This window comes from Sitodiplosis mosellana, unplaced genomic scaffold, assembly GCF_009176505.1.
Source record: "Sitodiplosis mosellana isolate CC-2019 unplaced genomic scaffold, AAFC_SMos_1.0 Smas_scaffold_6226, whole genome shotgun sequence".
In the NCBI taxonomy this organism is placed as follows: domain Eukaryota; kingdom Metazoa; phylum Arthropoda; class Insecta; order Diptera; family Cecidomyiidae; genus Sitodiplosis; species Sitodiplosis mosellana.
This window is the reverse complement of record NW_022601467.1, coordinates 6,048,959-6,076,786: the sequence shown is the minus strand read 5'-3', so window position 1 is coordinate 6,076,786 and position 27,828 is coordinate 6,048,959. Positions and strand designations below refer to the sequence as shown.

Here is a 27,828-nt window from a genome sequence, read left to right as displayed (position 1 = left end):
GCATTTTGTTCGGAAAAGCAAGGTGTACGAACAATTTTGTGAGTAACCGTATATATTTTTATTTTTGTTCTTCATTTTAATTAAACATCTGATTTGTATTCCGGTGGTAAACTGGTCAATCGCATCCAAATCACAGTCGTTTAAAACATTTTCGGAACCATTGAATTCAACCGTATCACCAATGACCCCTTCTAGTGTGTGGAGTTCGGGCGGATTGAAAAATAAAACTGAAACAGTCATTGCATTGAGTAATGATGTTCAGAACAAAGAAACGGACGATGGTGATAAATCATATTTGATAAACAAACGAACTACACAAACAATTGATCCACTCTACCAACTTTCATATCACACACGCACACCAACAGATGAATATTCAAATCTTGGAAAATTTGCCGAAATGACTTCGGGTAGAGCGATTTCAATTGTAGATTTTATGAAGTTCAATGAAGTGTTTTTTCTTTTTTTATGTAGGAACAATTTTTTTGAGTAATTGAATATCGAAAAACTGCTATAAAATGGAACAACTCAAATCTTGGTCAAAAAACGTATTTTTCACAAATCAAAAAAAATTTTCGAATGAAGAATGGTTCCACCAACACTTACACACTGTTTATAATCGACTATCCACCATGTAATAAATAAAGTAGATTGTTAAATTTGCAGTGGATTCCTTTTAGCTGAAGAAAGAAATGTCGTTGTTTTTATCAATGGTTTTACACTCAATAAATGATAATATTCAAGATATCCACGGAAAAATCTGCAAAACCGGAACAAAATCCAGAACACAAATCAACACTGACCATATGACCGCATAAACGCTTCAAAGCAAACTGATTTGCTAACGAATCACAGAGCGCTCACGCATTGTTCGTTTCACTGTGACGATCATCGTTCCATTGCTTTGTTTGGCATACGTGACTATGCCAATACGTGTTAGTTAGTACCTAGAAGTGTGTCTTTCTTGTTGTCGTATGATCGCAAAACACCAGCATACGCCGTGCACACACTTATTCAAAAAGACAATTTGAACAGAAGAAACGATGATCTAATTAGCAAACACGTGAAGCCGGTTCACCAAATGACCAACAGTACAATAAACACAGCCGTCTTCATTCTCGATCGATTTTTTTTGTCTTCTGAATTTATTCTTTGCATGGTGAAAAAAAAATTTGAATCAACTTCTTTCGTTTGGATTGTTTGAATTTAATTATAGCCCCTTTAGCGTGGTGCCTTTTCTTTAATTGGCTTAAATTCATGTTCGCATACAACAATTTGTACATGAAGTAAAATTGCTGATGCGAAATTTCATAATTTAATAGATTTCTGTGAATTTCGTTGCTCTTACCTTGTTTTGCCTGCCAAACTGGCCCAGGTGAAAATATTTTAAGGGAAAAAAACATTCGGTGACTGTTATATTCGAGTGACAGCTGAGAGAGGAAAAAAATACCAACAAATGGAGAAAATATGACAGTGCAAAAAAAAATTCATCGCAATTTACATATTCAAAGGCAAAAAAAAGACAAAATTGTTTTGATTGTTTGGTTTCATAATAATTTAATCACTATAATCTGTTTCATCGATGCTTCTTTCGTTTTAAATTTGTACAATAAAATTTGCAAGAGAAAATTATAACTAAATACAAACGAGATAGATTGGGGACGAAATATAGTAGGTAGTAGTACATAAATAAGGCGTTGAAATTAATAAACGAAAGAAGAAAAAAAATAAATGAATCTCACGGTTGAAATGTAACGCATAACATAAATTGACGAAACTATGAGATCAAATTAATTAATAACACTTCAATTATGTTTTGACTTTTGGCAGCAAGTTAACTACCACATTACATGCTCTCCAATTAATCACAAAATGTGAAGAGAGAATTAGAAACGAAAAAAAAACTTGAAATAATTACACATTTCCTTCAATAGCGCAACACTTTAACTGGGTTTTGTTCGAGCATGCATAATGTTTTTTTTTGGTTGGAAATGACAGAATTTATTTACGCGCAAATAGGAGAAAACATTCACCGTTCTGATGTAAACATGTAAACATGAGATTGTCAACATTTTCGAAACATACTCCCTTGAATGGAAACACTTTGCATCGAATAAATATCTTTTTAATTTGAATTTTGGTAAATTGAAACTGATTAACTTTATTTGTTCAAATGAATAATATTTAACGAAGAGATATCTCTTTTTTGCTTCTGTTAATCTTGGTGTAATAGCCGAGTTTAACAAGATCGTCAACAACGTCATTCGTCCATGTTCCCACTAAGAATAGAAATTGGATCAAAATTCGAATTAGATCATGGGAATGAATAATTTGAATTGATTTTGATTGAATTACAGTATTTTCAGAGGTAAAGAGTCGCACTAAGTGTGCGGTGTGATTACCCGTGTGCAAATAAAATGACTAACAGTCACTCAGTTGTATGTAACTGTATGTAGTGATGCACAACTAAAACTGGCTAAGTTGATTGAAATCATGCGTTTTGTATGGAGACAATCACGTTTAGTTATTCTTTCAGTCAGTCGACTAATTTGGGACATTTTGACTAAGAGTGATTTGTGATTAAAGTTAACTGCAGTTGCTTATTTTGTTCGAGACAATCACTTTTAGTCAGTCAAAATGTCCCAAATTAATCGACTGAGTAGTCAGTCAAAAATTTTCCACACGGGCAGCGCACAGCACACACACGAAAAATGAAAATAAAAAAACATTTTACAGTATTTTCAATATAAATTTCTGGTTTTTTACCATGTCATTTAGCTGAGGGATGAAGATCTTTGTAAAAAGGAGACTAGAGACTCAATCGATTTGGAACATACGTTTAACAGTGATTCCACCCTTTTTGTTCGATGATACGAAAGAGTGTATTGGATGACGTTGTTTAAACGCGTTATTGTTCAAACACGATTTCAAAAGAGATGAATTTTTGGGTGTTTGTACAATGATATACCTGTCACTGGATTCGGTGGACGGTACAGATGTAGATCCAGTTTCAACTGATGAATCTGACGATGACGAAGCACAGCCTATGAACAAACAAGCAACATAATTTACATAAAGATTTAAAATATCGAAAGTCAAAGAAAAACTTACGCGGTTTGACAACACCGTCTTGAACAAAATCGCGTTTCTCGCAAAACGCCTTCGCTGTCTGTTCATCTACGAATTCCAATGCACCGCTATTCTTTCCTGATTTTGGGTCATATTTAATTGTCACCTCACACTAAATTGATGAAATCGAAAATAAATTGATGAAATCGAAAATAAACAACAATAAAAGGTGCGTTGCCAAAATGTCAATCAATCGAAAAAGTCATTTACCTCATATCCTTCTTCATTCAACCGCTTGGACATACTTTCGGCGGTGATTTCTTTACGTTGAATCTCAATGAACACTGTTTCACGATACTGTGCAGTAAAGCTCCATCTTGAGAATAAAAAAAAAACACATAGTTAACAATTCTTCCTTTCGTTTATGTTTTTGAGCGAAAATGTTCAACTAACCCGTCCTGCCCTGATGAAGTCCCTTGGTCGCTTTCATTTTTCTTCCCATCAGATTTTTCATTTGGTTGTTCCATTTTGCTCGCACAAATTTCTTTATATTTTCTTGTTTTTAGCTTTTATCTTCTCGTATCGCTGCTTCAACACTAAATTCGAGAAATGTATCTGTCAAAATATAGACGAACCCTATCGGAAGACACACAGACATCAAATCTTCACAGCCATCTACACACACGAATGAACAACATACAATGTATGGTTGTGTATTCCAAATCATACGACATTGTAAGACTCTGTATGTGAGCAAAGACAGCAACCATTTGAATTTGCTAGAGGTGTTTTGGTGCATTGACAGTTGTTATTGTTGTTGTTGCCGTTGCTTGTTTTTGACTCGATAAATTTTTCGACGTAGATCATATTGAAAAACAAGAATAATACAAAATACAATTCTTATCTTCGTCACTCTATTTTTGTCATTTAATTTCTTGTTATACGTCATATAGATCTGCACACGACCGCACAGTTTGCAGAAATTTCAGCTAAAAAATCAATTGGCATGTAAATTTTAAGTGTGAAAAAGCAATTTGTGCTGGAAAAAAGGAAGAAAAGAAGAAACATCAACCGATATTTATTTAGTAAAGTGCAAAAAAAACCAAATTAATATTTAATAATGGCATTCTCATTGAGGACCAATCAAATTCTAGTTAAATCTGTGCGAAATGGCTATATAAGGAAGGTGTGACAACGTCTTGATTTTTTTCAAACAAGTTTGAATGTCATTGTTTGATAATAATTTTTTTTCTTGATTGGTTAGATTTTGGCATGTAACTTCGCAACGATTCGACCGGGCAACAGGAAGATTTTCGGAAGTGCTGAAGATGCCGTTATGGATATTCCTGATGGATCGAAACTGCTGGTGGGTGGTTTTGGATTGTGCGGAATTCCAGAAAATTTAATTGGTGCTATGCTCAAGCAAGGAGCAAAAGATTTGACAGTTGTTTCAAATAATGCTGGTGAGTGATGAGCTGGAATTGTTGATCAAGTGACAGTTTGCAAACAAAAATTGTTTGTGTTTTAGGTGTTGACAATTTTGGATTGGGACTTTTATTGAAAAATCATCAGGTTAAACGAATGATATCGTCGTATGTCGGTGAAAATGCAGAGTTTGAAAAGCAATATTTGATCGGTCAATTAGAATTAGAATTAACACCACAAGGAACACTTGCTGAACGGATTCGGGCTGGCGGTGCTGGAATTCCGGCATTCTTCACACCAACTGCCTACGGAACACTTGTCCATGAAGGTGGCTCGCCGATCAAGTACAAAGAGGACGGAAATGTTGAAATTACCAGTGGCAAACGTCAAGAGCAGATGTTCAATGGGATTTCATACATTATGGAAGAGGCCATCGTTGGTGACTATGCCCTCATCAAAGCACAAAAAGCCGATGAATTGGGAAATTTAGTGTTCAGCAAATCAGCCAGAAATTTCAATCCAACTATGTGCCGTGCAGCTAAATGTACTATAGTCGAAGTAGAAGAAATCGTACCAGCGGGATCGATTGATCCAGAACAAGTGCACATACCTAGCATTTTTGTACATCGAATCATTCAGGGAGGCAATTATGAAAAACGCATCGAACGACTCAAAATAACATCCGCATCGACGGGTGCCAGCGGCGAACTATCGGGCGCCGAAAAAATGCGTGAACGAATCGTACGACGAGCAGCACTTGAATTCGAGGATGGTTCATACGTTAACTTAGGTATAGGCATACCGATGTTAGCTTCGAATTATATTCAAGATAAAGACGTAATGTTGCAATCAGAGAACGGAATACTTGGCCTGGGGCCATTCCCGACGAAGGATCAGGTTTGTTTGATGTTTAATTGAATGTTTGGTTGAAAATTACGGTTAATTGTGTCTTTTTGTTTTTTTTTTTTTCAATCAAAATTATCGACTCTTCTGTGCTCTCTCGTCAGGTCGATCCCGAATTGATAAACGCCGGAAAAGAAACTGTGACCATTTTGCCAGGAGGATCATATTTCAGTTCAGATGATAGTTTTGCTATGATTCGAGGCGGTCATATCGATGTTTCGGTGCTGGGTGCCATGGAGGTATCACAATACGGAGATCTGGCCAACTGGATGATTCCCGTATGTTGAGCAACCAACTTACTTTATTTATTGAATGAAATTCATTTGATCTGAAGTCCGAAAATTTAATTCTTTTAATTTTTTGTTTGATTTTATAGGGAAAATTAGTCAAGGGTAATTATAAAAAATTTCCTCAATGAAATACAAAAATAAACAAATACTAAACGCTGATGTTGATGTTGTTGCTGTAGGTATGGGTGGAGCCATGGATCTAGTGGCTGCTCCCGGCACAAAGGTCATCATCACAATGGAACATAACTCGAAAGACGGTGGCCACAAAATCCTAGGCAAATGCAATTTACCTTTGACTGGCAAAAATTGCGTTGACATGATCATAACGGAAAAGGTGCGTTGGAATATCTCAACAGAATTATTTGTAATTCTCAGCAATGTATCCACAACTATTTATCATGTATTTCTTTTCATTCAGGGTGTATTCGAAGTAGACAAAGAGGCTGGTCTAACGCTAATCGAAATCGCCGAAGATTTTCAAATCGAGGATATAATCGCCAGTACGGGATGTGAATTTGCTGTATCAGAAGATCTGAAACCGATGAGGCAATCATAATGTTAACAGCCATATTTTTCGTCAAAAAAAAACACATAAAAAATGTCAAAAGATCAAATGCTATTGCATTTATTTAAATATTGAATGTTCTTTTTTCTATCGAATAAAATTATTTGTTTAAAAAATACATTAATTTAAATGTGTTGTTGTTTTTCTTACGCTTTACGCTTATTAACTATGCAATCAATATCTGTTTTATTGCTTTTTTGTTTCATGCGAATTCATTGCAACTATTGGCCAAGTATTAAACGATTCTAAGCGAGCTTACAATGCAAATACAATGGCATCTGTGGATTATTTTTCATCCATTCACCGATATACACGTGCAACCGATTGCATGTAATTTACTGTGTGTGTTTGCTTTCTCTCTCTTTGCAATGAAACGAAAAAGCGCAATCTTCAAAACGTGTACATTTATGTGCTAACCCGTATGCTGTAATTGTTAAGTGAGTCACTGGAATTTGTGGAGAGTCTCTTCGCTTATTATTTCATCGATCACACTAGTATATTCTAGAGACATTCTTTAAATGCAATCGCCAATTTTCCATCCGTTTGTCCTGCAACTTGCTGACCTGATCCATTTGCTTTTTATTCCGGCAAATGGCACAAAACTGTGATGTGATAATGTGCAATGGGCTGCGATAATAGAAACTTTCGTCTGTATTTTGTGAGTTCTTTTTGTGTGCCCAAACATGCAGAAAGATTTCAATAATTTCGATGACCGGTGCACAGAGGCGGAAAAATAGGAAGAAGCTTGGTAACAAAAACAGACGATGACTGGTCTTGTTGCAACCCAAAATTATATCCTGCAAATAGAATCAATTGAATATTACTACCCATGAGAGGCAAAAAAATGCCATTACGTGTACCACATTATGCGAAAAAAAGCCATACCTCTTGCAAACCGATGACTTCTTCCTTTTTGAACAGAGTGTAGTTTTCGTGTGCATCCATGCAACACAGTTTGGTAGCTTCATGCTTTGGCGGTTGAATCAATTCCTTTGGTATGACAAACGGTGTTTTTCGTATTGGACGTGTGAAAATATTTGAATCGAATTCGCCCGTTTCCATATCAATATCGTAGGCATCCAATGGTTCAAAATGCCCAGCCCATTTAACCTCGCCCGTCTCATTATCGGTCGCATCCATTTTCTAACGAAACACAAACAAAACAACAATGATTATTACACACGCCAGTAAAGCTCTAAAGCTCTATTGGCAATTATTCGAAGTCATATATGTTTATCTAATGGATAAACATCGATCACTGAAAATTGCCGCAAACAGGAAATTCATTTGCAAAACCATACAAAAAAAACAGAGCAATTAAAAGGTAATTTTGCCCCCACAAACACCCATCGTCACACTCATTCGTAGAAAAAACAAATTCAAGCACTCTCCTTTATGCATGTACTATTTTGCAAAACAAGACATTCTCGTTTGTGCACAATTAATTGCCAACCAAACACTTGGAATACTTGTATTGTTCTAAAAATAGTAACCAATTCTAAGAACCCCAGCGAAGGGATTGAAATTCGAAAGTAGACTTGTTGACTTCAGCTCGTATTTTTTCTTCTTTCTCGACCAAATTGCGTACGTAAATTAATACGCGTTCCTTTACGTATTGTGTGAGTTTTGATTCTTGATCGTCATTTTCAGTTTCAATTCACTTCACAACCATATGAACAAGCACACAAAATCGTTGTACAATTGTCTGTTGTTGCTGCTGCTGTTACTCTTCGTCTTGAAATAAACGTCTAATTTCCGAACGCATTTGATCGGAATGAATGTAGTAAAAGCAACGAGTGAATAGAATAATGTGGCGACATTTTCAGTTAATTAAAAAAAGGTCAAAGATTACAAAAACCTTAATGGGATATTTGGACTGTTTTATGTATTTATTCGACGATTTTTTTTTCTTCTTCTTCTTCTTCTTTCAATTGCACTTCTTTATATACATTTATTTATTTTTGTTCTTCATTTTAATTAAACATCTGATTTGTATTCCGGTGGTAAAATGGTCAATCGCATCCAAATCACAGTCGCTTAAAACATTTTCGGAACCATTGAATTCAACCGTATCACCAATGACCCCTTCTAGTGTGTGGAGTTCGGGCGGATTGAAAAATAAAACTGAAACAGTCATTGCATTGAGTAATGATGTTCAGAACAAAGGAACGGACGATGGTGATAAATAATCTTTGATAAACAAACGAACTACACAAACAATTGATCCACTCTACCAACTTTTATATCACACACGCACCATCTACACCAACACTTACACACTGTTTATAATCGACTATCCACCACGCAATAAATAAAGTAGATTGTTAAATTCGCAGTGGATTCCTTTTAGCTGAAGAAAGAAATGTCGTTGTTTTTATCAATTGTTTTACACTCAATAAATGATAATATTCAAAATATCCACGGAAAAATCTGCAAAACCGGAACAAAATCCAGAACACAAATCAACACTGACCATATGACCGCATAAACGCTTCAAAGCAAACTGATTTGCTAACGAATCACAGAGCGCTCACGCATTGTTCGTTTCACTGTGACGATCATCGTTCCATTGCTTTTTTTGGCATACGTGACTATGCCAATACGTATTAGTTAGTACCTAGAAGTGTGTCTTTCTTGTTGTCGTATGATCGTAAAACACCAGCATACGCCGCGCACACACTCATTCAAACAGACAATTTGAACAGAAGAAACGATGATCTAATTAGCAAACACGTGAAGCCGGTTCACCAAATGATCAACAGTACAATAAACACAGCCGTCTTCATTCTCGATCGATTTTTTTTGTCTTCTGAATTTATTCTTTGCATGGTGAAAAAAAAAATTGAATCAACTTCTTCCGGTTGGATTGTTTGAATTTAATTATAGCCCCTTTAGCGTGGTACCTTTTCTTTCATTGGCTTAAATTCATGTTCGCATACAACAATTTGTACATGAAGTAAAATTGCTGATGCGCAATTTCATAATTTAACAGATTTCTGTGAATTTCGTTGCTCTTACCTTGTTTTGCCTGCCAAACTGGCCTAGGTGAAAATATTTTAAGGGAAAAAAAACATTCGGTGACTGTTATATCCGAGTGACAGCTACCTTTTTTTCTCACCCGGTATGATCCAGCGGTTATTATTGACGTACATTGTACTTACATTCAGCTATTAGTTAGTCATCAGATAAATTACTAGCTTGCCTAGGGGGTAAAAACACAAGCGCTTGAGACGAATCCGTACGAATATATTTGTGAATTCGTGTGATTGTGTATACGAGACATTCGTAGCGCAGTGAATGTACAACAACAATAACAAAGCCACGAACGCATGAATATATGCGAATCTATGTGAATCTCACAACTTGTTTCTAGCCCCTAGTAGCTTGCTTACTAAATTAATATAGAATACAATCCGAGAGAGGAAAAAAATACCAACAAATGGAGAAAAATATGACAGTGCAAAAAAAATCCATCGAAATTTACATATTCAAAGGCGAAAAAAAGACAAAATTGTTTTGATTGGTTGGTTTCATAATAATTTAATCACTATAATCTGTTTCATCGATGCTTCTTTCGTTTTAAATTTGTACAATAAAATTTGCAAGAGAAAATTAGAACTAAATACAAACGAGATAGATTGGGGACGAAATATAGTAGGTAGTAGTACATTAATAAGGCGTTGAAATTAATAAACGAAAGAAGAAGAAAAATAAATGAATGAATAAATATCTCACGGTTGAAATGTAACGTTTCATTTTGCTTTTTCTCGCTCCTTTAAATGTTAAATGTTCAGAACGATTATAAATTAATTGCAATTAAATAATAATAAAAAAAAAATTTCATAATGTTAACCGATAAAATATGATCATTCACGTTTTAGCTAGAAAACTAAATAACAAATTGAATTATTTTAAACGAAACCAAAACAAACGTAGAAAAAAAAGGTTATTATGAAATTGTATAGACCAGACGGGATGCTGCGATTCGATAGAATAAATGTTTACTGAGAGCAGACTAGTTAGATTAAATCAAATGGAATAATGAATGAAAAATTATATCTGTCTAATAACTGAAATCCTTCCGCCGGAATGGAAGTTTCAAAGCAAAAAAAAACATCGAAAACCAACGCACTTCTTCATGTTTTTCACATCTTTTCCACATTTTTTTTTCTTTTTTCTCTTTTTCTTCTTTTAAATAAGTATAAATTGTAATTTTGCGTAATATTCAATGCATTCGAAATAATTTTTTTTTTGTTCAATTAAAAAGTTAGCCACGTACAATTAGGTGTTTATTTCTCCTCACAAACTAAAAGCTTATGCAACACACGCATCGTATAACAAACAAATCTCTAACTACGGATTCGTTTACTAATATAGTCTTAAATGTGGATTTAAATGGTTGTGTTATTTTTTTTTTATTCTCAAACAGTTATGCAATAAATCACTTTTTTTCAAAGTCTTTCACACCATCATCATATTCGCAAAATAAAAATCGGGCACAAAATCTTCTGCTTCGGTCGGTTTATGTGAAAAACAAATGTATGCGTGTATATGTGTGTGTGTGTGTATGTCTTTTCAAGCTTCTAAGTTGGTTTGCTTGATCAATATTGATCAATAAATTTGATTCATTTTAAATCTTATTTATAGATTTTTTTTGCTGAATGTTTTATGTGTTTCTTTTTTTTCTTTTGGTAAATATTTATATGTTAATAAATCAGCTACATACAATAAATATCAATCATTTGAGTTTTTTTTAATGCTAATAATTTATAGCCGATTTCATTGATCGATTGAATTATATGCGCATGGCGTTCACTATATTGATGCGAATACATCATGTATTTTAAAAATATGCCCTGGATCTGGGGGAGGATGGGGTTGTGTTTGGAGAAATATGGATATTCACATTTGGATCGTGATTTTCGGAGAATATCCATGTAGCGGATTGTATGAGTCCATACGTTTGTTCGGTTTTGTTTTTTTTCTTCAATTTTTTCTACGTTGTTCGCTTTCTTCACAAATTTCGGTTTTTTTCCCTTTCTTTTTTGGTTTCTTTATTGCCATTACAGTGCAATAGGTTTGATTTAAGATTGGTTAACTTGCCAAACAATTAGGTAACTTTTATCGCCTCGATTTTCAATCGTTTGGTTGGGCTCAAGCACAATGCTATTCTCCATGTCTCCATCGCCTGTAAACAGAATCAAATTTTGGGTTAATTGCGAATGCTTCGAAATGGAATTCGACGACAATTTTCTTGCAAATGAAAAGATGTGTTAATAATCTCAAATTCCAATATGTTGTTATTCATTGATTCCCACCACAAATGAAAAGAATAAAAAAAAACTCAACGTTCATTTCTACAAACTGTTTTCAACAGTTTACTCACTACGCATGCATATTTACATAAATGGTGCTCTCAAAAATAGGGTGCACATAAATTTTTTGCACTTTTTAAGAGGTATATCATGTGCAGTTATGTTCAGTTTACAAAATGCAAAACAATTCAAACGACAAGAAACATCTACTTTAATTTAACAGAAAAATTAATAAATGGTTACCTTTCGAAACGATAATTGTGATCAAACAACAACCAAACATGAACACTAAATTCTCAATCTCATTCTTGCCCATTTTTGCTTTGCATTTTCACGTTTTAACGTGCGATTGCGTTTGGAAATTTTGTTTTCGTGAACATCGAATCGAATAGAGTTTCGGTAGAGTTTAAATTTTTGGCTTTGTTTGATTCTTCTTTGTTTTTTTTAATGATTCGTTTGTTTTCGGTTCGTTTTTTTTTCAATGCAGTGGAAGCTTAATGAATTTTGGTTTAACGAAAATTGTGTTTTTTTGTCAGTATTTTTCAAATCACTATGTGGTTGGTGATGTTTGCCAAATAAGCAAATGTGTTGCCACGTCACACGCATCATCTGCATGCTCTTCTGAATGGTTTACAAAATGAAAATAAAATACAAAAACAAATTGTTTTGGTGAAACGATAATTAAATTGATAAATTAAAACCTAAGATGAAATAATCAACTTCCTACGTTACACACATTTTCAATTTTTGAATGATTTCTATATTGGGAATTGGAGTCTTATTTATTTTTAAATCAAAAAGAAATGGGAAAAGGCTCACAAAAATGAAGAATGATACAAAAAAAAATTGTTTTTTCATGTTATATACTCGATCGTTACATTAAAATGAATAGACAACGGTAGTGATTTGAGCATGTCCAATTGATCGAATAATGAAATAGACGAAATGCGCATATTTACCTAATCGAAAATCGATGTAACCTTCTCCACCGGACATCACAAGCATATGCGGCTTTTGGCCCATTTGAAACTCAGACTGCGATTGCATTGGCACCGAAACGAAAAATTTTACAGCATCACGATGGCCGTGGAACGATAACTGAGCATTAGCCATGCAGCACCGTGGTATAAAATTGTTGGTCGCAACTGGAAAGATAAAATTGATGACCGTCAATAAATCCAGTGGGAAAAAGTGAACGAAAAAAATAGCGGTGGAAAAACAGTACGAAAAATTACTTTTGTTGTTGTACTGCAGAGCTTCGGTAAGAGGTACGGATATGACGACACCATTTCCGGTGCCGATCCACAATCGATTACATGAAACCAGCAAAGCGGTGATACGCGCAAAAGAAAAACCCAATTTTCCCGTTCCGAGCATTTTCGAAACATATGGCTCAATGTCAACATCTTGCAAGTGCTCGTATGTATGAGCATGGTACAGCCGTAGTGTTGAGTCCAGTCTACAGGCCAAAACCAAGAGAAGAAAAACATTAATTTGATAACAAATTGAGAAGAAGGAGTTATTTAGGTGTTTACCGTATGGAAACCCATACACCGAGACCAGTGGCAGCCATTTGTCGTATTTGACTTTCTTTGCGTGGATGTGCCTCCAGAATGTACACAATATTCAATGAAATTGGGTCGACAATATAGATTTTGTTTCGATGGGCGGCCCATATTTTATCGGCCACAATGCACAAACAACGAACTGATTGTTTTGGTAGACCAAGAGTAACTAGATGATAGCTATTTAAATCCCATTGACCATCAGTTTGACGGCGGAACACAGCCAATTTTCCATTTGCTAAGGCAGCCACAACACGAGACTCCACGTGCACTATCGACAAAACGGCATCAGGTAGACATACCTATGAACGAGAGCAAATTGTTAATGAATATTGCGCTGAAATCGCGTTCTTTTCGATCGAGAAATAATATTTACTTGATGAAGACAATCTCTCCAGCGTGCAACGGAACTATGTACATATAACATTCCATTCTGAGCACCAAGCCACATGGTTGGTCCAACGGATGACATGGCCGGCTCTTCGAGGGGATTCGGTGAGCCAAGAATTGGATTGACTGGCTTTGGAAATGCTAATGAGTAGATATTTTGGTTGTTGTTCGCATTGTTGTTCAAATGCAGCGGTGAAACCGGTGGTGCATTAATCTCTTCAACGACCGCTGTGATCGCACCTTTGTTCAAATTCTCTGAGTCGAGCGCTATTTCCACTTCGTTTTTATCATTTTCCTCAACAACTGATGCAGTTAATTCGTCAGCAGTGCTCGTACCCGATGGTTGTGCCTCGCACACATTTTCATTTTGATCGCTTCTGGCCGCTTCGGTGGTGGTTGTCTCCGTTCGGGCAATACGAACAAATTCAATTCGACCCGTATCATCGGGATCTTCACCGGGTTTTTCCAGCATTTCACCTGACTTGATGGCCTCACTATTCTCCAATAGCGCGTAGTCTTTCTCAAGAGCACCTTGTACCGAGCAAATGCATAGTAAATGTGTTTGACACACCGGAAATGAGTCAAGCACAACGGCAGGATTTTTAGCATCGATCACAGTCACCGTGCTGGCCGAATGGGTGCTCGTACAAATCCACACGTACGAACTCAATTGCGAGTCTGGATCGGAATTCTCCATTGCCATCGTAATTTGTTTGTCAAGCGAATCGAGTTCGGCATTCTCGCCACCAGTTGGTGTGGTCACCTCCGTTATTTGAGCGGTTGTGTTTGTTGAATAAAACACGCTAGCACCGATCTATGGACAAATGGAAACAAAAATTTTAAACATAAGCTACGTGAAATGGGTTTTCCAAAGACGAATCTATTCTTACAATGCAACCACCATCCTTAGTATAACCGCCATTGAGATTCACGCCAGCAGCGCAAAATACTTTCATATGTGGACTAGCTTCTGCCAATGGTCGACAATAAACAGGTACTGGTACTTTTGGCACTGGACGAAAAGAGGAAATTGATACATTTGTTACAAAGGGACAATTCAATCTTGCGTTTTCTTAAGACATTCGGTCAAAGTATAAGAAAAATTTAAAATATTCGAAAAACTCTTACTTTTTCGATCAGTTCGTGGTGTTCCAGTTGTATTGGTTTTGGTGCCGGGCAATGACCAACCGTACGCATGTAAACGGCCATCCTCTTTCTGCACATGAGCACGAACCTGGCGATATTGTTCGCGACGTCGCTGATTCATACGATCTGAGGCACCCTCTTCAGCATATTCTTTGGAAAATGTTAATGCATTCGATGCATTGCCACCATGGGGTTGATTACCCGATGTAATAGCTAATCGCCCCTCGAACGAAGTAGGTACAACATGGTGGCTTGCTGCATTATACTGTAATAATGGTCCGGGAGGCTCTCTTTGTGGGCTGGTCGATGTCCTACAATACAAATGTACACATTTATATCCAGTGGTCGCAAATAGAAAAACCAAACTTGAATGATGCATTCAATAGAAATAACCACTCACAGTAGGAGTTTGTTAAAAAACTTTCTCCAAATGCTTTCCTTTGCCTTTGGATTCATATCAACGGTGCGTGATGCACGAATCATTTCCGTCCATCGTACAGCATCTTGAAGTTCCATGAACCGTTCTTTGTACTGAAAAATTCAAGAAAATTTCATTTTAAATCATAGAGCCATAATTTCTTTATTTCTCTTTCTTACTTGATTTCTTTCCATAAGAACACGCGCCATTTCGACTCGCGTAAAGCGTTTTCGCTGAGCCATTGGAACATCACCCTCATCTTCTTGATCGGAATTGCCTGGAAATAAAAGCAAATGTTTGAAGTCATTTAGTTTTTTTTTTCTGAACACATTTCTAAGAGCGCTTTCTTTTTCTCGTGATTCACTCCATTTTAATCACATTTCTTATCGTTATTTCAATTCTGTTTAAAAAAATTATTCTTAGCTTGTTTCACCAGTTTCCAAACGAATTATGATAACTCACTGTTTGCTTTAACTAATGTTTTGCTCTGTTTCAGTTCTTCTTCCAATTCGGACACTTTCTGTCGCAATTTTTGCCTTGACTGATTGGCTGTATTCAATTCTTCACGAAGAATTTCAATCTCACCCGCTAGTTCATCGACTTTCACAATCAAATCATCTTTGACAATGTTCAAAGCATTCCTAGATGAAGAGAGAAAACGGCGAATAACACAAACGTAAATTGTTTCGTTCAAAACTCAATGACGATATAGATTTGGACTGTGCGATTCGAATCAAGTACATACTTTGTTGCTAATAGTTCGGTGTTCTCGCTTATTAGATTTTCCACTTCTTTGCCCATGCCTGTAACATACAATCGATTCGTAAATCCAATTAGCCAAGGACATGCAAATGCATTTTACATAAGAGCATTTATTCACAATAAAACGATATATCATTTAAAGGACTTTTGTTATGAGAGAAATAGAGAGAGAGAGAGAGCAAGTTCAAAATGCATATGACAAAAACGTCAATGGATGGACTTACCAAAGAAGTTATCGTTAACTGATTGTGCGGTAGATTCGTTCGGCAAGCAAAAGAAATCAAAAAGAAAATTAAAGCGATTGGAAAAAAAAATCATTAATTTTTTTTGTTGAATTTAATATTATAAAAGGAAGAAATAAACATTAACAATGATAGGTACAAATAAACAGATATTGAGATTAAAAAGAAAATAATAAAAAATATTTTACAAATTGGCTAAATGATGATTCGATGTGATTCTATGTATGGATGATATTGTAATGAAAGCGGTTCTATTATCTTACCTGAGGATGCATATTCACCGGGATGAACCCAACTGCCTGATAACGGAAAAAATTTAAAATACGGTTAAATGGTAAGTGGTCTAGCATGGATCATGGGTATTTATGGTATAACTCGATTAATTTTCAAAAGCTAATGAGGTTTTATTTTATCGTCGACGTTCGTTCATATTCGATTTTGATCTACTTTGTTTACCTGTGACTTCATTTTCTTCGCTTTCTTCATTATCCTGGAATGACAGCTCCTGGTACAGTGTGTTTGCTGAACGCTTTTCATTTTTCGTTGTTGATCGGCCGGCGGATGGTGGTGGTTGAATTGGGCTTGGTTGATCACTTTGCGGTGACGTCGCCTGATTCATTTGCTTCAGTGTGTCCGTTTCGGCTGAACGTTCTACGGTTTGAATATTATCGAACTCATTTTGCAGTGATGGCGGTCCTGAACCAACTTCAGTAGTTTCAGAATTGGGTGCAAATTGTGCAAATAAATTGTGTGGAAGGGAAAATATGTTCATTTTGGGGATTTTTTTGTTTTTTTTTTTTGTTTTTTTTTCGGTGTTTTTGTGTGTGATTGAGAGATAATGTGGTGCTCACCTGAACTGGCATCACTTCCATTGGGGCTGCAAATGGTTTCAGTGTCCAGCATCTGTGATGTTTCAAGTGAGGCAAATCCATATGAAACCGGTCCCGACGAACGGTACATCGGATGAAGACGTGAACGATTCAGTTCCAAACGTTCCGAATTACTTGAGTTCAACTGCGAATGCGTCGATCCCATTAAGAGTTTCGTTCGCTCCATATAGTCGACATGCGTTTTGAACAGCTCCGTGTAACGATCGTGAAGTTTGGCATATTCCTATATTTTAATCAATTTATATTACACGGTTATGATTTTGCCTCTCGTCGTACTTTCACAACGCTTGCTTTTTCCCTTTCTTTCAACTTTCTTACCTTCTTCAAATCACCCTCTCGCTCTTCAAGTCGACTCGCATGCTCCAGACTATTCTTATGTTTCAGTTCCAGCATTCGTACGATACTTTCGAGCGATTCCAGTCGACTGGCCAGCTCTTTGTTCTCTGATTCGGCCAAATCTTCCGTATCCAGTAACTATCGAAACAACAACAACAACAACAAACCATTTCATTCAATCCACCCACTTTTCACCAAAATCAACTCATCATTACCTTTTGTTCGGCCTGTTTGCGTGCACTTTTTTCACGTTCATACTGAGTGACCAGCTGTTCATTATCCTCACGAAGTAGTTCGACCTCAACTTCTTGCTCTTGATTGGTTTGATACGCCGAGTCTAAACATTCAAGAACGTTGACCAGCAATGGCATCAGATTTTTCACCACCTCTTCATCGTACCGTTGAATCATACGCTCGAATTCCTGATAGATGCTGCCAGCCAACGATTGCACCTGTAACACACACAGAGAGAGAGAGAGAGAGAAAACGTTCAGAGATTCATTTGGATTAACATTTTAATTTAGAAAGTAAAATGTTTTGCCGTTTATTTCAACGTTTTGTTGCCAACCACCAAATATAAATAAAGACGAGATTATTGCAAAATTGAATGAAATGCAAGGCATACTGTCACACTTTGTAAACTTTGTAGAATGTAAATTGATTGAATTGACATTGACATTATAAAAATAAGAAAAAAACGGAAAAAAACTCTCGTCCGTCTGCTTCTCTCGCAACACACAATCAAGCTGTAAATGACCTTATTTCGCGTCAAACTGTGACCAACATATGATATGACACAAACGAAAAATGGTTTGCAATACCCCCAAAACAACGGTTTTGCGAGCGAAATGTTTTCCGTTCATAATTCCGCATTTTTAATTTGGATTGAATTTGATGAGGTGTAAAATTCAAAACCAATTATAACCATCAACACATGCTTTGTGTGTATCAACCAAAACAATCGGAAGACCCAAATAAAACAAGAAAATAATCGAAAATGTGACATTCTGAATACGATTTCCATTCGATATCGTGTTCTTCTCTCAGTCGCATTATCGGAGCATAAGGAGTGTTTTGAGTGGTGGTTGACTTTTTATTTTTCACGCTATTCGCATATTTGATTTTTCCTTCAGTCTGAATTTTGGGCCTTACCTTTTCGGACATGACCATTGTGTTGTCATCATGGGTGCCGTAAACGGTTTCAGTGCCAGGCTCGATACCAATATTTCCATCTTTATCCATATTTGATGACGAATCAAATGGACGGGTGATGATTCAAACAAATACACCACGATTGAATTGTAAGTTGGTTACAATATTTCTGTTTGTTTTCTTCTTCTTCTTCGATTTTTTTTCTCTGTCGATAATTGTAATGTTGGATAACGGCAAATACTGCCCTTTCCACACAATACTCTCTCGCCACAACTCAGTAAACTCCAAATTAACTTTCAATCGATTTTCACAAACAACGAGAGAGCGAGAGAGAGAATAAAAAAAAACAAATAATATTTAATTTTACAGTACACATCAGAAAAATCACTACACCAACACTGAATCGACGAATCACCAAAATCGATGCATTCTTGTGCTAAGATTGTTTACTGTTTCCTTCTGCCAGCCATATCCACAAAAATCACTGTATTTTTCATGGTTTCCTTTTTTAAAAAAATTTGCACAGATTCATTTGGCGACTAGAAAGTATGTACAGCACACACCAAAATAATCGCAAAATCGTAGATGTGTTTCCAACAACGGAATGAAAATATAAAAACGATATAGAGTCAAGTGAAGCAAGCAAGCCAACAAGCATACGTCGTATATTTTTCATCCGATTCTCTCATATCTCTTTCACTCACACTCTCTGCAGATTCATTCAGTTTGACGTTTTATATTTTCCGTCTATCGTCGTCGTAATTGTTATTTTTCTATTATAGTTGTATTGTTATTGGCTATGAAGTGGCTATCGCGCCCCAGAGTTTCCGATAGGGATTACATTGTGTTGTTGTTTTTGCGTTAGCAGCGCCACAAACCGAGCAATCAACTGTCGGATGCGATTGAAATATATAATAGGGCAAAAAATTGTGGAAAATTGATTTTTCCATTCGACTAAAAAATCCATTTTGCCCATTTTGTGTGGCAAAAAAGTGTCAATCTTTCGAGTTTATTCAATCAATCGTTTAAATTCTTAAGTATCGTAGTCCAAATGTCAGAATTGTAAAAAAAACCATTTCTTATTCGAATGCGTCGTGTCAAAGACGCAAACCGCATCACATGTGACCGTGCTATCATCGAACCTGTCGTTGTCGTTGTCGTTGTGGTTGACGGTATGCAGTGCTATTATTTGCCAATCTCTTTCGTTCTTTTTCTGTCAGTCAAACGTAAATAAACTTGAGCTGTAATAAACAGTCGAGCACTGTGCGCGCCATAACATACAACACAAAATCAATTCCAGTTCAGTCGATGATAGTAGCTGCAGTGTTTCGCTGTGCAGGTGGCAAAACGTGTGTGCGTAACCCAAAATATCGAGTGTAAAAATTCAAAGTGTTCGACGAAGTGCACGACACCAAACCAACAACAATAAATTAACAACAACAAAACAGCAAGACCAATTGAATCCACAAGAGCAACGAAAGGGAATAAAAAAACGTGGATTTTTTTCAAGTATTTGTTGTGATTCAAGTCCATATCATATAAGTCCAAGAGCGAATGAAAAGAAACAACGAAAAAAACACCAGCAACACACACACACACACACATTAAGTAATTCGGTTGAAATATACGTCGCTTGGACAGTTATTGCAAAACTTCTATTCGGAATATAGAAGGAAAAACATGCAGAACGGCGAAAATCAATGAAATAAAGAGAGCCCAACGTGCAAATTCACAGTTATTATACACACATTGTTCGTCGTTGTACACACTGCGATCGAACTGAGTTCAATCTTACGTTTGCATTTAACCAGACTTTTATTTTCGGTCGTTTTTCGCATTCGATTTGACCAAATTTGCCGAGGTGCTGTGATCCTATATAGATGTTGATTTTCATTTGGTCAACACACAACACAGAAAACAAGTTCGATTTGCCATTTTATTCTGTCATCATTACTGTTGCTGCTACTGCTGCTGCTGCTGCTGCTGTTATTTTGTAGCTGCTACACTTGAATCATTCCAAATTTTCATTTTTTTTGTTCGATTTTTTTTTACGTTGATTGTGCATCGCATCAATTGTTGTTACTTTTGTCTGCTGCGTTATCAGGTCCGTCGCTTACAGTCATCGTTGTCAGAACATTTGTCTGTGATTGTGTCTCAAAAATTCCTTAAGTTTAATTTTTTTTTCGTTAGTGTGTATGTATAATTTTGATCATAATAAATAAGAGTAACATTGAAAGTTAAAAGCAAAACAGACAAAGAAGAAAAAACACACAAAAACATTTGTTTGATTGAACGTTTTATTGGTTTGTTATCTGTCGCTGTCTTACCTCTTATCATCAATTTGCTAATTTTGGAGGGACGGAAAAACTTAGTTACACAAACTTTGCCGAACTAAGTTTCACAAACAATTTGAATGATCACAAAACGAGGCGTTCGGCACGAAAGGAGAGTATAAAATCGTATTTAAAACGGAAATAGCACATTGCGAATGTATTTGAATAATGGAAGATTCGGTTAAAGTTGTGAATGCATCCGCTGGTCATACAGACAACCATAAAGATGCTACTAATGGTGTGCATCAAACGGAAACGAGCGTTGAAAACTCGGAGATTCGAAACAGTGGTAGCATTCAATTAGTGGAAACATTTTATGTAACATCCAAGAAAAATACGGTTTATTATGTGAAACTAACGGAAAAAGGCCTAACGCTACGCAAAGAGACGAATGTATCGGCCAAAGAGCAAACGATCCTAATACAAGACATAATTGGATGTCGATGTTTGCGTAGCAAACGAAAGCGAAAGAATGCATCGTCTTGTACGTGTGCCGCATTGCCGGGCCCCACCGAACTGAAGGTGGTCGAAGAGAATTCACTCGATTTGGATGAGTCGGATGTGAGTGTTTATTTGTATATTTACGCATATATTTTGGAGAAAAATGGCCATCGTGAACGAACAACCATAACGTTACGGTTCCGTTCGTTCGATAATTATGAGCAAAACAATGAAGAGGCACAAAAATGGCGAACGGCAATCAAATATTTAATCCATCGTGATCCAAATGCTGAGCTTCCAACGCAAGTAAAACGTCTAACCATATCACCATTGAATGTGACACCGCCCGCTAAAACGGTGCCGGTGCCATCGTCTCCACTGCAACTGTATGTGCCGAAAGATATGCGTAAGGTGTTGATTTTGCTAAATCCAAAATCGGGATCGGGCAAAGGACGAGAAACATTCCAAAAGTATGTTGCACCAGTTTTCGTTGAAGCTGAAGTTCCATACGAATTACAAGTCACAAAATATGCCAATTATGCCCGCGAATTTGCACGTCGCTATGATATTTATGCCTGGAGATCGATTGTTGTGGTTGGCGGCGATGGAATCTACTACGAAGTCATTAACGGCCTTTTTGAACGTACCGATTGGGAGCGTGCCACCCAAACCGTTCCAATCGGTATAATCCCATGTGGTTCTGGTAATGGCCTAGCCAGAACCATTGCACATGTTTACAGGTAAGACTAAGCGCATACCTTTTCCTTCACCTTTTTTTTGGTTTTTTTGTTTTATCTTCTTTTTATTACACTCGTTAATTTCGCTTTTTATTTCGCTATGTAAACACAAAAATGTACAAATAATAGCGCCATTAACAGACTGACACGTCTAATTGCGTTATCAGTGCAGTCTTACGTTGAGCAGCCGAGTAGAACACGCATTTGTGTTTACGCCGCGTGTAGCGCGTGCGCACACACATAGCACAACCCAACCAAACCGAATCAAATTATTACTTACACAATGATCTCTGAACCGAACATTTCGAAAAAGTCACGGTCTTCATTCTCTGTATATCAACGCACTACTATCTCAAGTGTGAAGAGTGAAGAAAGAAAACCTTTATTTTTTCCCCTTCGGTTTGATGATATGTTTTATTCAGTATTATGAAGAAAAAAAATTGCGAAATAGTATAGAAAAACAGAAATTTACAGAAAAAAAGAGAGAAACAAAAAATGGTAACACATTTGGACTTTATCAATGCTGATATCGATCGCTAATCGTAAACAGCAATAAAGCAAACACACAATCGAAATGAAAACGGCTAATTTTTCTTGAGTGTTTACTAATTGTTATGGTGGCTCTGTTGCAACTAATTAAAATGTTGTATTGAATTCTCTTCGTTTTTCGCGTGTTTATTTTTGGTTTGATGCAAAATTCATGTTTTCACATTAATTAAATACGGTAATAATTCAATTGTAACGCCTGCCCAACAGAAATGTCGAAACATTCCAGTTTACATTTGATTAATAGCGGCGGCGACGTCGACGAAGGTGAGGTTGCTGCCGTTCTATTTTGCATTTGTTATGATGATTCCAATGCGAATTGCGACACACTTACGATCAACACCCCAAGTAAAGAACCCACCGAATCGATAGTATAATCTCTCTATCCGGTGTCATAAAAAAAATAGTAAATTAAAATGTCCCATATGAACTAATCGAAATTTCGTCCAATCATCTCTGCTGTGCTGTTCATTCATCAGTGTGGTTTTGCTATTTGTTTTGATTTACTACAATTTTAGCGACCGATTTCAAACTGTTTCTCATTCACTCTCCCTCTCTCTTTGTCTTTCTCAATTAATAGCGCACGATTCTATTTGCTAATATCATGCACAATACTCTTGAATTGGTATTTGTTATTCACGCTTCTTTGCCAATATGTCGATGAAAATAGCAAATGATTCAGTCGAATTGATTAGATTTGAATGGCAATCAGCGCTGTTTAGGTTTTATTGGGGGTCTCTTGGTTGTTGTTGTTGTTTTCCATCAGATGCATACAATTATTTAATCACTTTTTAAGCTTTTGGACGCTTGACGGATCAACTCAAAAAGAAGCCGTTTACGTAGGCAGATCGCGAAACGAGTTTTGCGTTGAATAAATTTTTTTTTTGTAAATCGAATAAATCTCGTTTCGCACACACAACACACGTTTTTAATAAACCAGTACATGTTTGTCGTCGTCATTGTCACCGCTTCCGTTGTTCAACCAAGAAAATCAAATTGAATGCGGGCTTTGTTCGAACGATCAAAGGTAACAGGTTAACTGCATCCAATGTAATCAGGCATGCACGCCATACAGATTTGGCGAACTAAAAAGCAATTCATTGACATTCTCAACGAAAATAACGACAAAATCGCGCGCGTAATTTGCGATTGGCTGACTCACTTGTTAATGTTGGATACTGGGTATAGATAGTTACTAGTGACTGTCCCCAAGTTCATACCATGTAGGAAATTTCAATTTAAACTGTAATTATCAACTTGACAATTACACGCGTGACAAAGCGAAAAACTAGAATGTATTCAAAATTTGATGAATTCTAAAGAAGTGAATATATATGGTCGTTGGTTTTCAGATGAACTATTATTAGTTTCTTTTTGTTTGAATTTGGCTTCTCAGAGTCTCCAACAATGGCCTTCTGGCTATAATGCTTTTATTATTTCTGCAAAACTCCATGGGTTGTGCTTTGAGCTATTCGAAATTATTAACGATCAAAAACGGTTGATCTGTCAAAAGCGTAGCTAAAGAAGAGAAACGGGACAGATAGTACTGAAGAAAAAGATTTACGCTTCTTTTTTTTTGTACATCGAGATGACTGTAGAGTGCAATCATCGGTGCATTCAAGTAACAAAAAAAAACATAATATCTATGTGTTCAACCTATCCGATTCGATTTGGGATTCCCAAGTCATTTTTTTGCCATGACACTGCCAATTCTATTTGTTTTCTCCGGTTCCGAGAAAAGCCAATTCCAATCGAATTTGCCTCAATTAAAAAATTGAATGGAACTGTGGAATAGACGAAATGAACGGGAATTCCTTAGATTGTAAAAACGACAGCATCAAATGTTATCAGCGATATTTTGTAACATAAAATTGAGCATTACGAATAGATGTAGCCGAATGTTTCTTTTTTGACGAAATATGTTGGATATGAGACGCACGTAAGCAAGTATCACACAATAAAATCGCCATATCTGCCTCATGCGATATAGAAAATATGCGTTTTGGACACATTGAACAATTTTGTGAGTAACTGTATGTTTAATTATATATTTCAATGGCAATGAGACAACTCAGTAAAATATACTGTAATAAACACAATCTTTTTTTAGGATGTTTTTTGGGTTTTTGAGGACATTTTTAGGTTTTTTAAGATGTTTTTTGTACTATTTTTTCGGACGAAATTAGGGTCTTTTAGGACGATTTTTGTATTTTGTCAGGACGATTTTGGTGGTATTTAGGATGATTTTCATAATTTATAGGACGATTTTTGGGTTTTTTAGGACGTTTTTCGTTTCACCCCAATTAGTGCACATAATTCTAAACACATGCGCATTTTTATTAAATTATCGTTAATATTCGATCAAAACCGACAAAGAAACAAAAAAAAAACTGCATACAAATGGAGATTTTTTCGCTCGAAGCAAAACACGCTACCCGAGATCAAAAGTGCGAATGTAATGACTCATATCGAATTCAATTTTTTTTTCTTTTTTACTGATTCACTCTTTCTCCCTCCCTCTCCCTCCCTCCCAAAATTCTCTCCTTCTCTCGACGATTTTCAATAATGCTCTCGATTGAGATGAATAAAGAAAAACTTGTTTGCACATGTCTGGATGTAAATACACACTCATTTTGGAATAATATTTGGTCTCTTTCTCTCCATATACTATATTCTTCCAACGAATTTTTCGCTTAAAATGACTAATTCACAATTTAAAAATAAATTAATTCGCAGAAATTCAATGACAAAAATACTGGGAAAGATATTCTACGCACAAAATAAGAAAGGCTACTTTAAATGGTCATATCATCATCATATACAAAAAAAAAGTTATCGCCTCTTAACTCCAATTTTTCGCAAATATTTTCTTTTAAGCAAATTCTTTATGACTTCCATGGAAACAAAACCGAATGTTTTCAGTTGAATCTTTGTCTAAAATGACTACGTTGAAATGATTTAACGTTCATTTGCGTTGTTATCAACAGTGCAAATTCTGACGGACAAAAAAAAAACAAATCTCACCACCTGCGTTCTGGTTCTTTGTTTTAGCATTTTTTTAATCTAGTGTAATAGCTCTGACACACATCAAATTCCTTTGTACGTTGTTTTATGCATGATGCGTTCTGAATACGTTTCTTGACGTGATTGTTGACGGAATTGGCATCGAGCATCTGAGAACCGGTGCAAAAAACAGCAACAATCATAAATAGGCAATAATTCACATAACAGAAAACGTGTACCGCGAAACGAAGAATACGAAGCATTGTAGTATAGACTAATTTGAACAGATCATGGCACGAACACGGAAAGCTAACAAACAAACAAACGGTGTGTATGATATCAATGTGTGTTCAGCAAACAGCAACAACAATAACAACAAGAACGAAAAAAAAGCCTTGACTTTAAACTTGACATTATGCACATAATAAAATGATCATAGCCAATTATTTGAGCATGGTTCAGCAACTTGAAGAAAGAAAAAAAAAAACAGGAGATGATTTGTTGCAGTGTTATTCTCCAATTTATTCTTTCTACATATCGCATCGGGTGAATTTTTGCCGGTATGCAAATTAGATTTGATCACTAGCCCGTATAAGGTTGAGAAAGAGAGCGAAAGAACACATCAAAATCGAGAAAAAGCAGCTAAAGAAGTCATTGATTCGGATTTGAGTCGCCGCCAAATATTTCAATTTTGTATAATGAGATAAGTAAACACACGCTCATACGAAAAAAGCGATAACCATTCAATATGTTAAGTTGTTGTTAAATTGACTGGCATGAAATGCAGAAAGAAGGAGAAATTGGTAGAAACCGAGAATAATCAGGCGTATTTAATGAACTTCCAAAGTGCATATTGACAAGACCAATACACACGCACTCACACTCAAATTGCAGTTGAATTCTTTGGAGCAATTTCGTTTTTTTCTTCTCCTCGCTCTATCAAATTCGCAATTACAGTGAGATTCTTGACAAAATGAAATGCACACGAATCCGTTTTCGTAATGCAAAGGTGACCCCATCAAAAATGTTATTGCCATCGCAACCAACAACAACAGAGAAAAAAAAGAACAAAATGAAAAGGGAGATGCTTAACATCCCACAGATAAATAAATTACCAGCATTTATCGGACGAAAATCAAATTACTTTATTGTTTGTATATAATGTGAAATGTGTAAATAAAAACAAATACAAACCGCACGTTACACTGTTCGGAGCACAGTTGTTTCTGCATCACTTTTTTTCTGGAATGAGTAAACAATTGTCGAAGCCGGTGTACAGCGGATGAAATTCACGTTGTTGTTCTATTCGTGAGATAGTTAGCACCTTTTTTTTAACGAAGTACTGTGCCACGTTGCATGTGCACAATTAGAGGTCGGATGCACACACTGTATGTAGTTCAAGATTTCGTTCTGAGAATATGCCAAAAAAGAAGAGAGAAAATTATGAATGACATTTATTGATACTTGCCGATAAAAACGACTTCAAAAGACCAATTAATTTACTGAAGAAGAGAATAATGGATGAGAATCCATATTGTTTATTGTTTTCAAGCCCTTTTTCTTCGTTGTCGGTTCGCTTCATGCGGATTTTTGCACAGCATACAGGTTCTTACCGAATAATCGAACTTTCTGGTCGTATTCAGTCGAGAGAGAGAGAGAGAGAGAGATAGAGAGAGAGAGGGAGAGAAAGAAAGAAAAATGAAGAAAAATAAAAGAGAAAACTCTTTACTCAACAAGGTCAATGATTTTTTGGTTGTCATTTCAGCGAGCCATACGAGCCGAAACCCGTTTTGAATGCTGCCTTAACAGTTGTTAGAGGTCACAGTGCGCCGATGGATTTAGTTCGTGTTGAAACGAAATCAGAGGTACTTATAATCATAATATATTGACTTTTCTGTCCAAGCATACCAAATGTTTTGCCAATTGATCGAAGGCCTTAACGTCTGGCTCATGCATTTATTTTATCAAATCTTTTTTTGTTATTTTCTTCCGTTTCCTCTCTTTCTCTATGTCCGTCTCTATCATGCATACATTTTTGTTTCTTCAACAGATTTTATTTTCATTTTTATCGGTCGGTTGGGGACTTATAGCTGACATTGATATTGAAAGTGAACGCCTTCGTTCGATTGGCTATCCACGGTTTACCATTTGGTCGGTACATCGTTTGATAAATTTGCGTACGTATTTCGGAACGTTGTCATACATGCCAGCGAAAAACTTGAATGCAACGGACAATGGTAAAAGCACCGTGGTCAATCGAAGGAAACCAAAACCAAATGCACTGAGGCATAGTCAAAGCT

The 27,828-nt window shown here is 36.1% G+C and overlaps 5 protein-coding genes across 21 annotated transcripts in view; 2 read left to right on the top strand and 3 right to left on the bottom strand.

Moving 5' to 3' along the window:
* LOC129578914 (uncharacterized) overlaps positions 1-3,735 on the bottom strand; it is a 15,899-nt gene extending 12,164 nt beyond the window's left edge. The window contains exons 1-6 of one of the 6 annotated variants that reach the window (XM_055468197.1): positions 3,523-3,735; positions 3,340-3,445; positions 3,112-3,241; positions 2,969-3,044; positions 2,767-2,856; positions 2,264-2,279 (exon numbers count right to left, since the gene is read on the bottom strand). In XM_055468197.1, the coding sequence (XP_055324172.1) occupies positions 2,775-2,856; positions 2,969-3,044; positions 3,112-3,241; positions 3,340-3,445; positions 3,523-3,596 (468 nt within the window). In that variant the 5' untranslated portion in view covers positions 3,597-3,735 and the 3' untranslated portion in view covers positions 2,264-2,279; positions 2,767-2,774. Of the gene's footprint in view, positions 1-1,528; positions 2,280-2,766; positions 3,045-3,111; positions 3,242-3,339; positions 3,446-3,522 lie in introns of those variants that run through there. The other 5 variants (XM_055468196.1, XR_008689152.1, XM_055468199.1 and 2 more) reach the window with 5 other exon arrangements.
* A 71-nt stretch (positions 3,736-3,806) lies between these two features.
* LOC129578910 (succinyl-CoA:3-ketoacid coenzyme A transferase 1, mitochondrial) lies at positions 3,807-6,382 on the top strand. 2 transcript variants are annotated; one of them, XM_055468185.1, is made up of 7 exons: positions 3,807-4,255; positions 4,334-4,532; positions 4,598-5,391; positions 5,502-5,675; positions 5,774-5,789; positions 5,867-6,021; positions 6,106-6,382. In XM_055468185.1, the coding sequence occupies exons 1-7, from the start codon at positions 4,190-4,192 to the stop codon at positions 6,241-6,243; spliced, it is 1,542 nt and encodes a 513-aa protein (XP_055324160.1). In that variant the 5' UTR covers positions 3,807-4,189; the 3' UTR covers positions 6,244-6,382. The 2 variants fall into 2 exon arrangements, with proteins under 2 accessions (XP_055324160.1, XP_055324161.1); XM_055468186.1 differs by lacking the exons at positions 5,774-5,789; positions 6,106-6,382 and having other exon boundaries at positions 3,826-4,255; positions 5,867-6,016.
* Positions 6,289-8,817, bottom strand: LOC129578913 (uncharacterized). 6 transcript variants are annotated; one of them, XM_055468193.1, is made up of 4 exons: positions 8,726-8,807; positions 8,529-8,602; positions 7,138-7,395; positions 6,289-7,049 (listed from the first exon to the last, which is right to left on the bottom strand). In XM_055468193.1, exons 3-4 carry the CDS (start codon positions 7,390-7,392, stop codon positions 6,744-6,746), a joined length of 561 nt encoding a protein of 186 aa, XP_055324168.1. In that variant the 5' UTR covers positions 7,393-7,395; positions 8,529-8,602; positions 8,726-8,807; the 3' UTR covers positions 6,289-6,743. The 6 variants fall into 6 exon arrangements, with proteins under 6 accessions (XP_055324168.1, XP_055324169.1, XP_055324167.1 ...); XM_055468194.1 differs by having other exon boundaries at positions 8,675-8,790; XM_055468192.1 differs by having other exon boundaries at positions 8,111-8,817.
* Positions 8,818-11,225: 2,408 nt separating this feature from the next.
* Positions 11,226-19,368, bottom strand: LOC129578903 (JNK-interacting protein 3). Of its 6 annotated transcripts, none has more exons than XM_055468165.1 (18): positions 18,469-19,183; positions 17,532-17,768; positions 17,299-17,454; positions 16,942-17,203; positions 16,547-16,795; positions 16,354-16,389; positions 16,073-16,090; positions 15,832-15,889; positions 15,549-15,727; positions 15,266-15,363; positions 15,069-15,199; positions 14,651-14,979; positions 14,413-14,534; positions 13,509-14,336; positions 13,103-13,434; positions 12,803-13,026; positions 12,527-12,712; positions 11,226-11,440 (listed from the first exon to the last, which is right to left on the bottom strand). In XM_055468165.1, exons 1-18 carry the CDS (start codon positions 18,556-18,558, stop codon positions 11,337-11,339), a joined length of 3,639 nt encoding a protein of 1,212 aa, XP_055324140.1. In that variant the 5' UTR covers positions 18,559-19,183; the 3' UTR covers positions 11,226-11,336. The 6 variants fall into 6 exon arrangements, with proteins under 6 accessions (XP_055324140.1, XP_055324138.1, XP_055324141.1 ...); XM_055468167.1 differs by lacking the exon at positions 11,226-11,440 and adding an exon at positions 12,002-12,188 and having other exon boundaries at positions 18,469-19,196; XM_055468163.1 differs by having other exon boundaries at positions 12,527-13,026; positions 18,469-19,228.
* Positions 19,368-27,828, top strand: part of LOC129578909 (sphingosine kinase 2-like) — a 9,611-nt gene continuing 1,150 nt past the window's right edge. The window contains 3 exon segments of the mRNA XM_055468184.1: positions 19,368-21,982; positions 27,294-27,393; positions 27,579-27,828. The exon segment at positions 27,579-27,828 is cut by the window's right edge and continues 4 nt beyond it. Of these exon segments, the coding sequence (XP_055324159.1) occupies positions 20,970-21,982; positions 27,294-27,393; positions 27,579-27,828 (1,363 nt within the window). The 5' untranslated portion in view covers positions 19,368-20,969.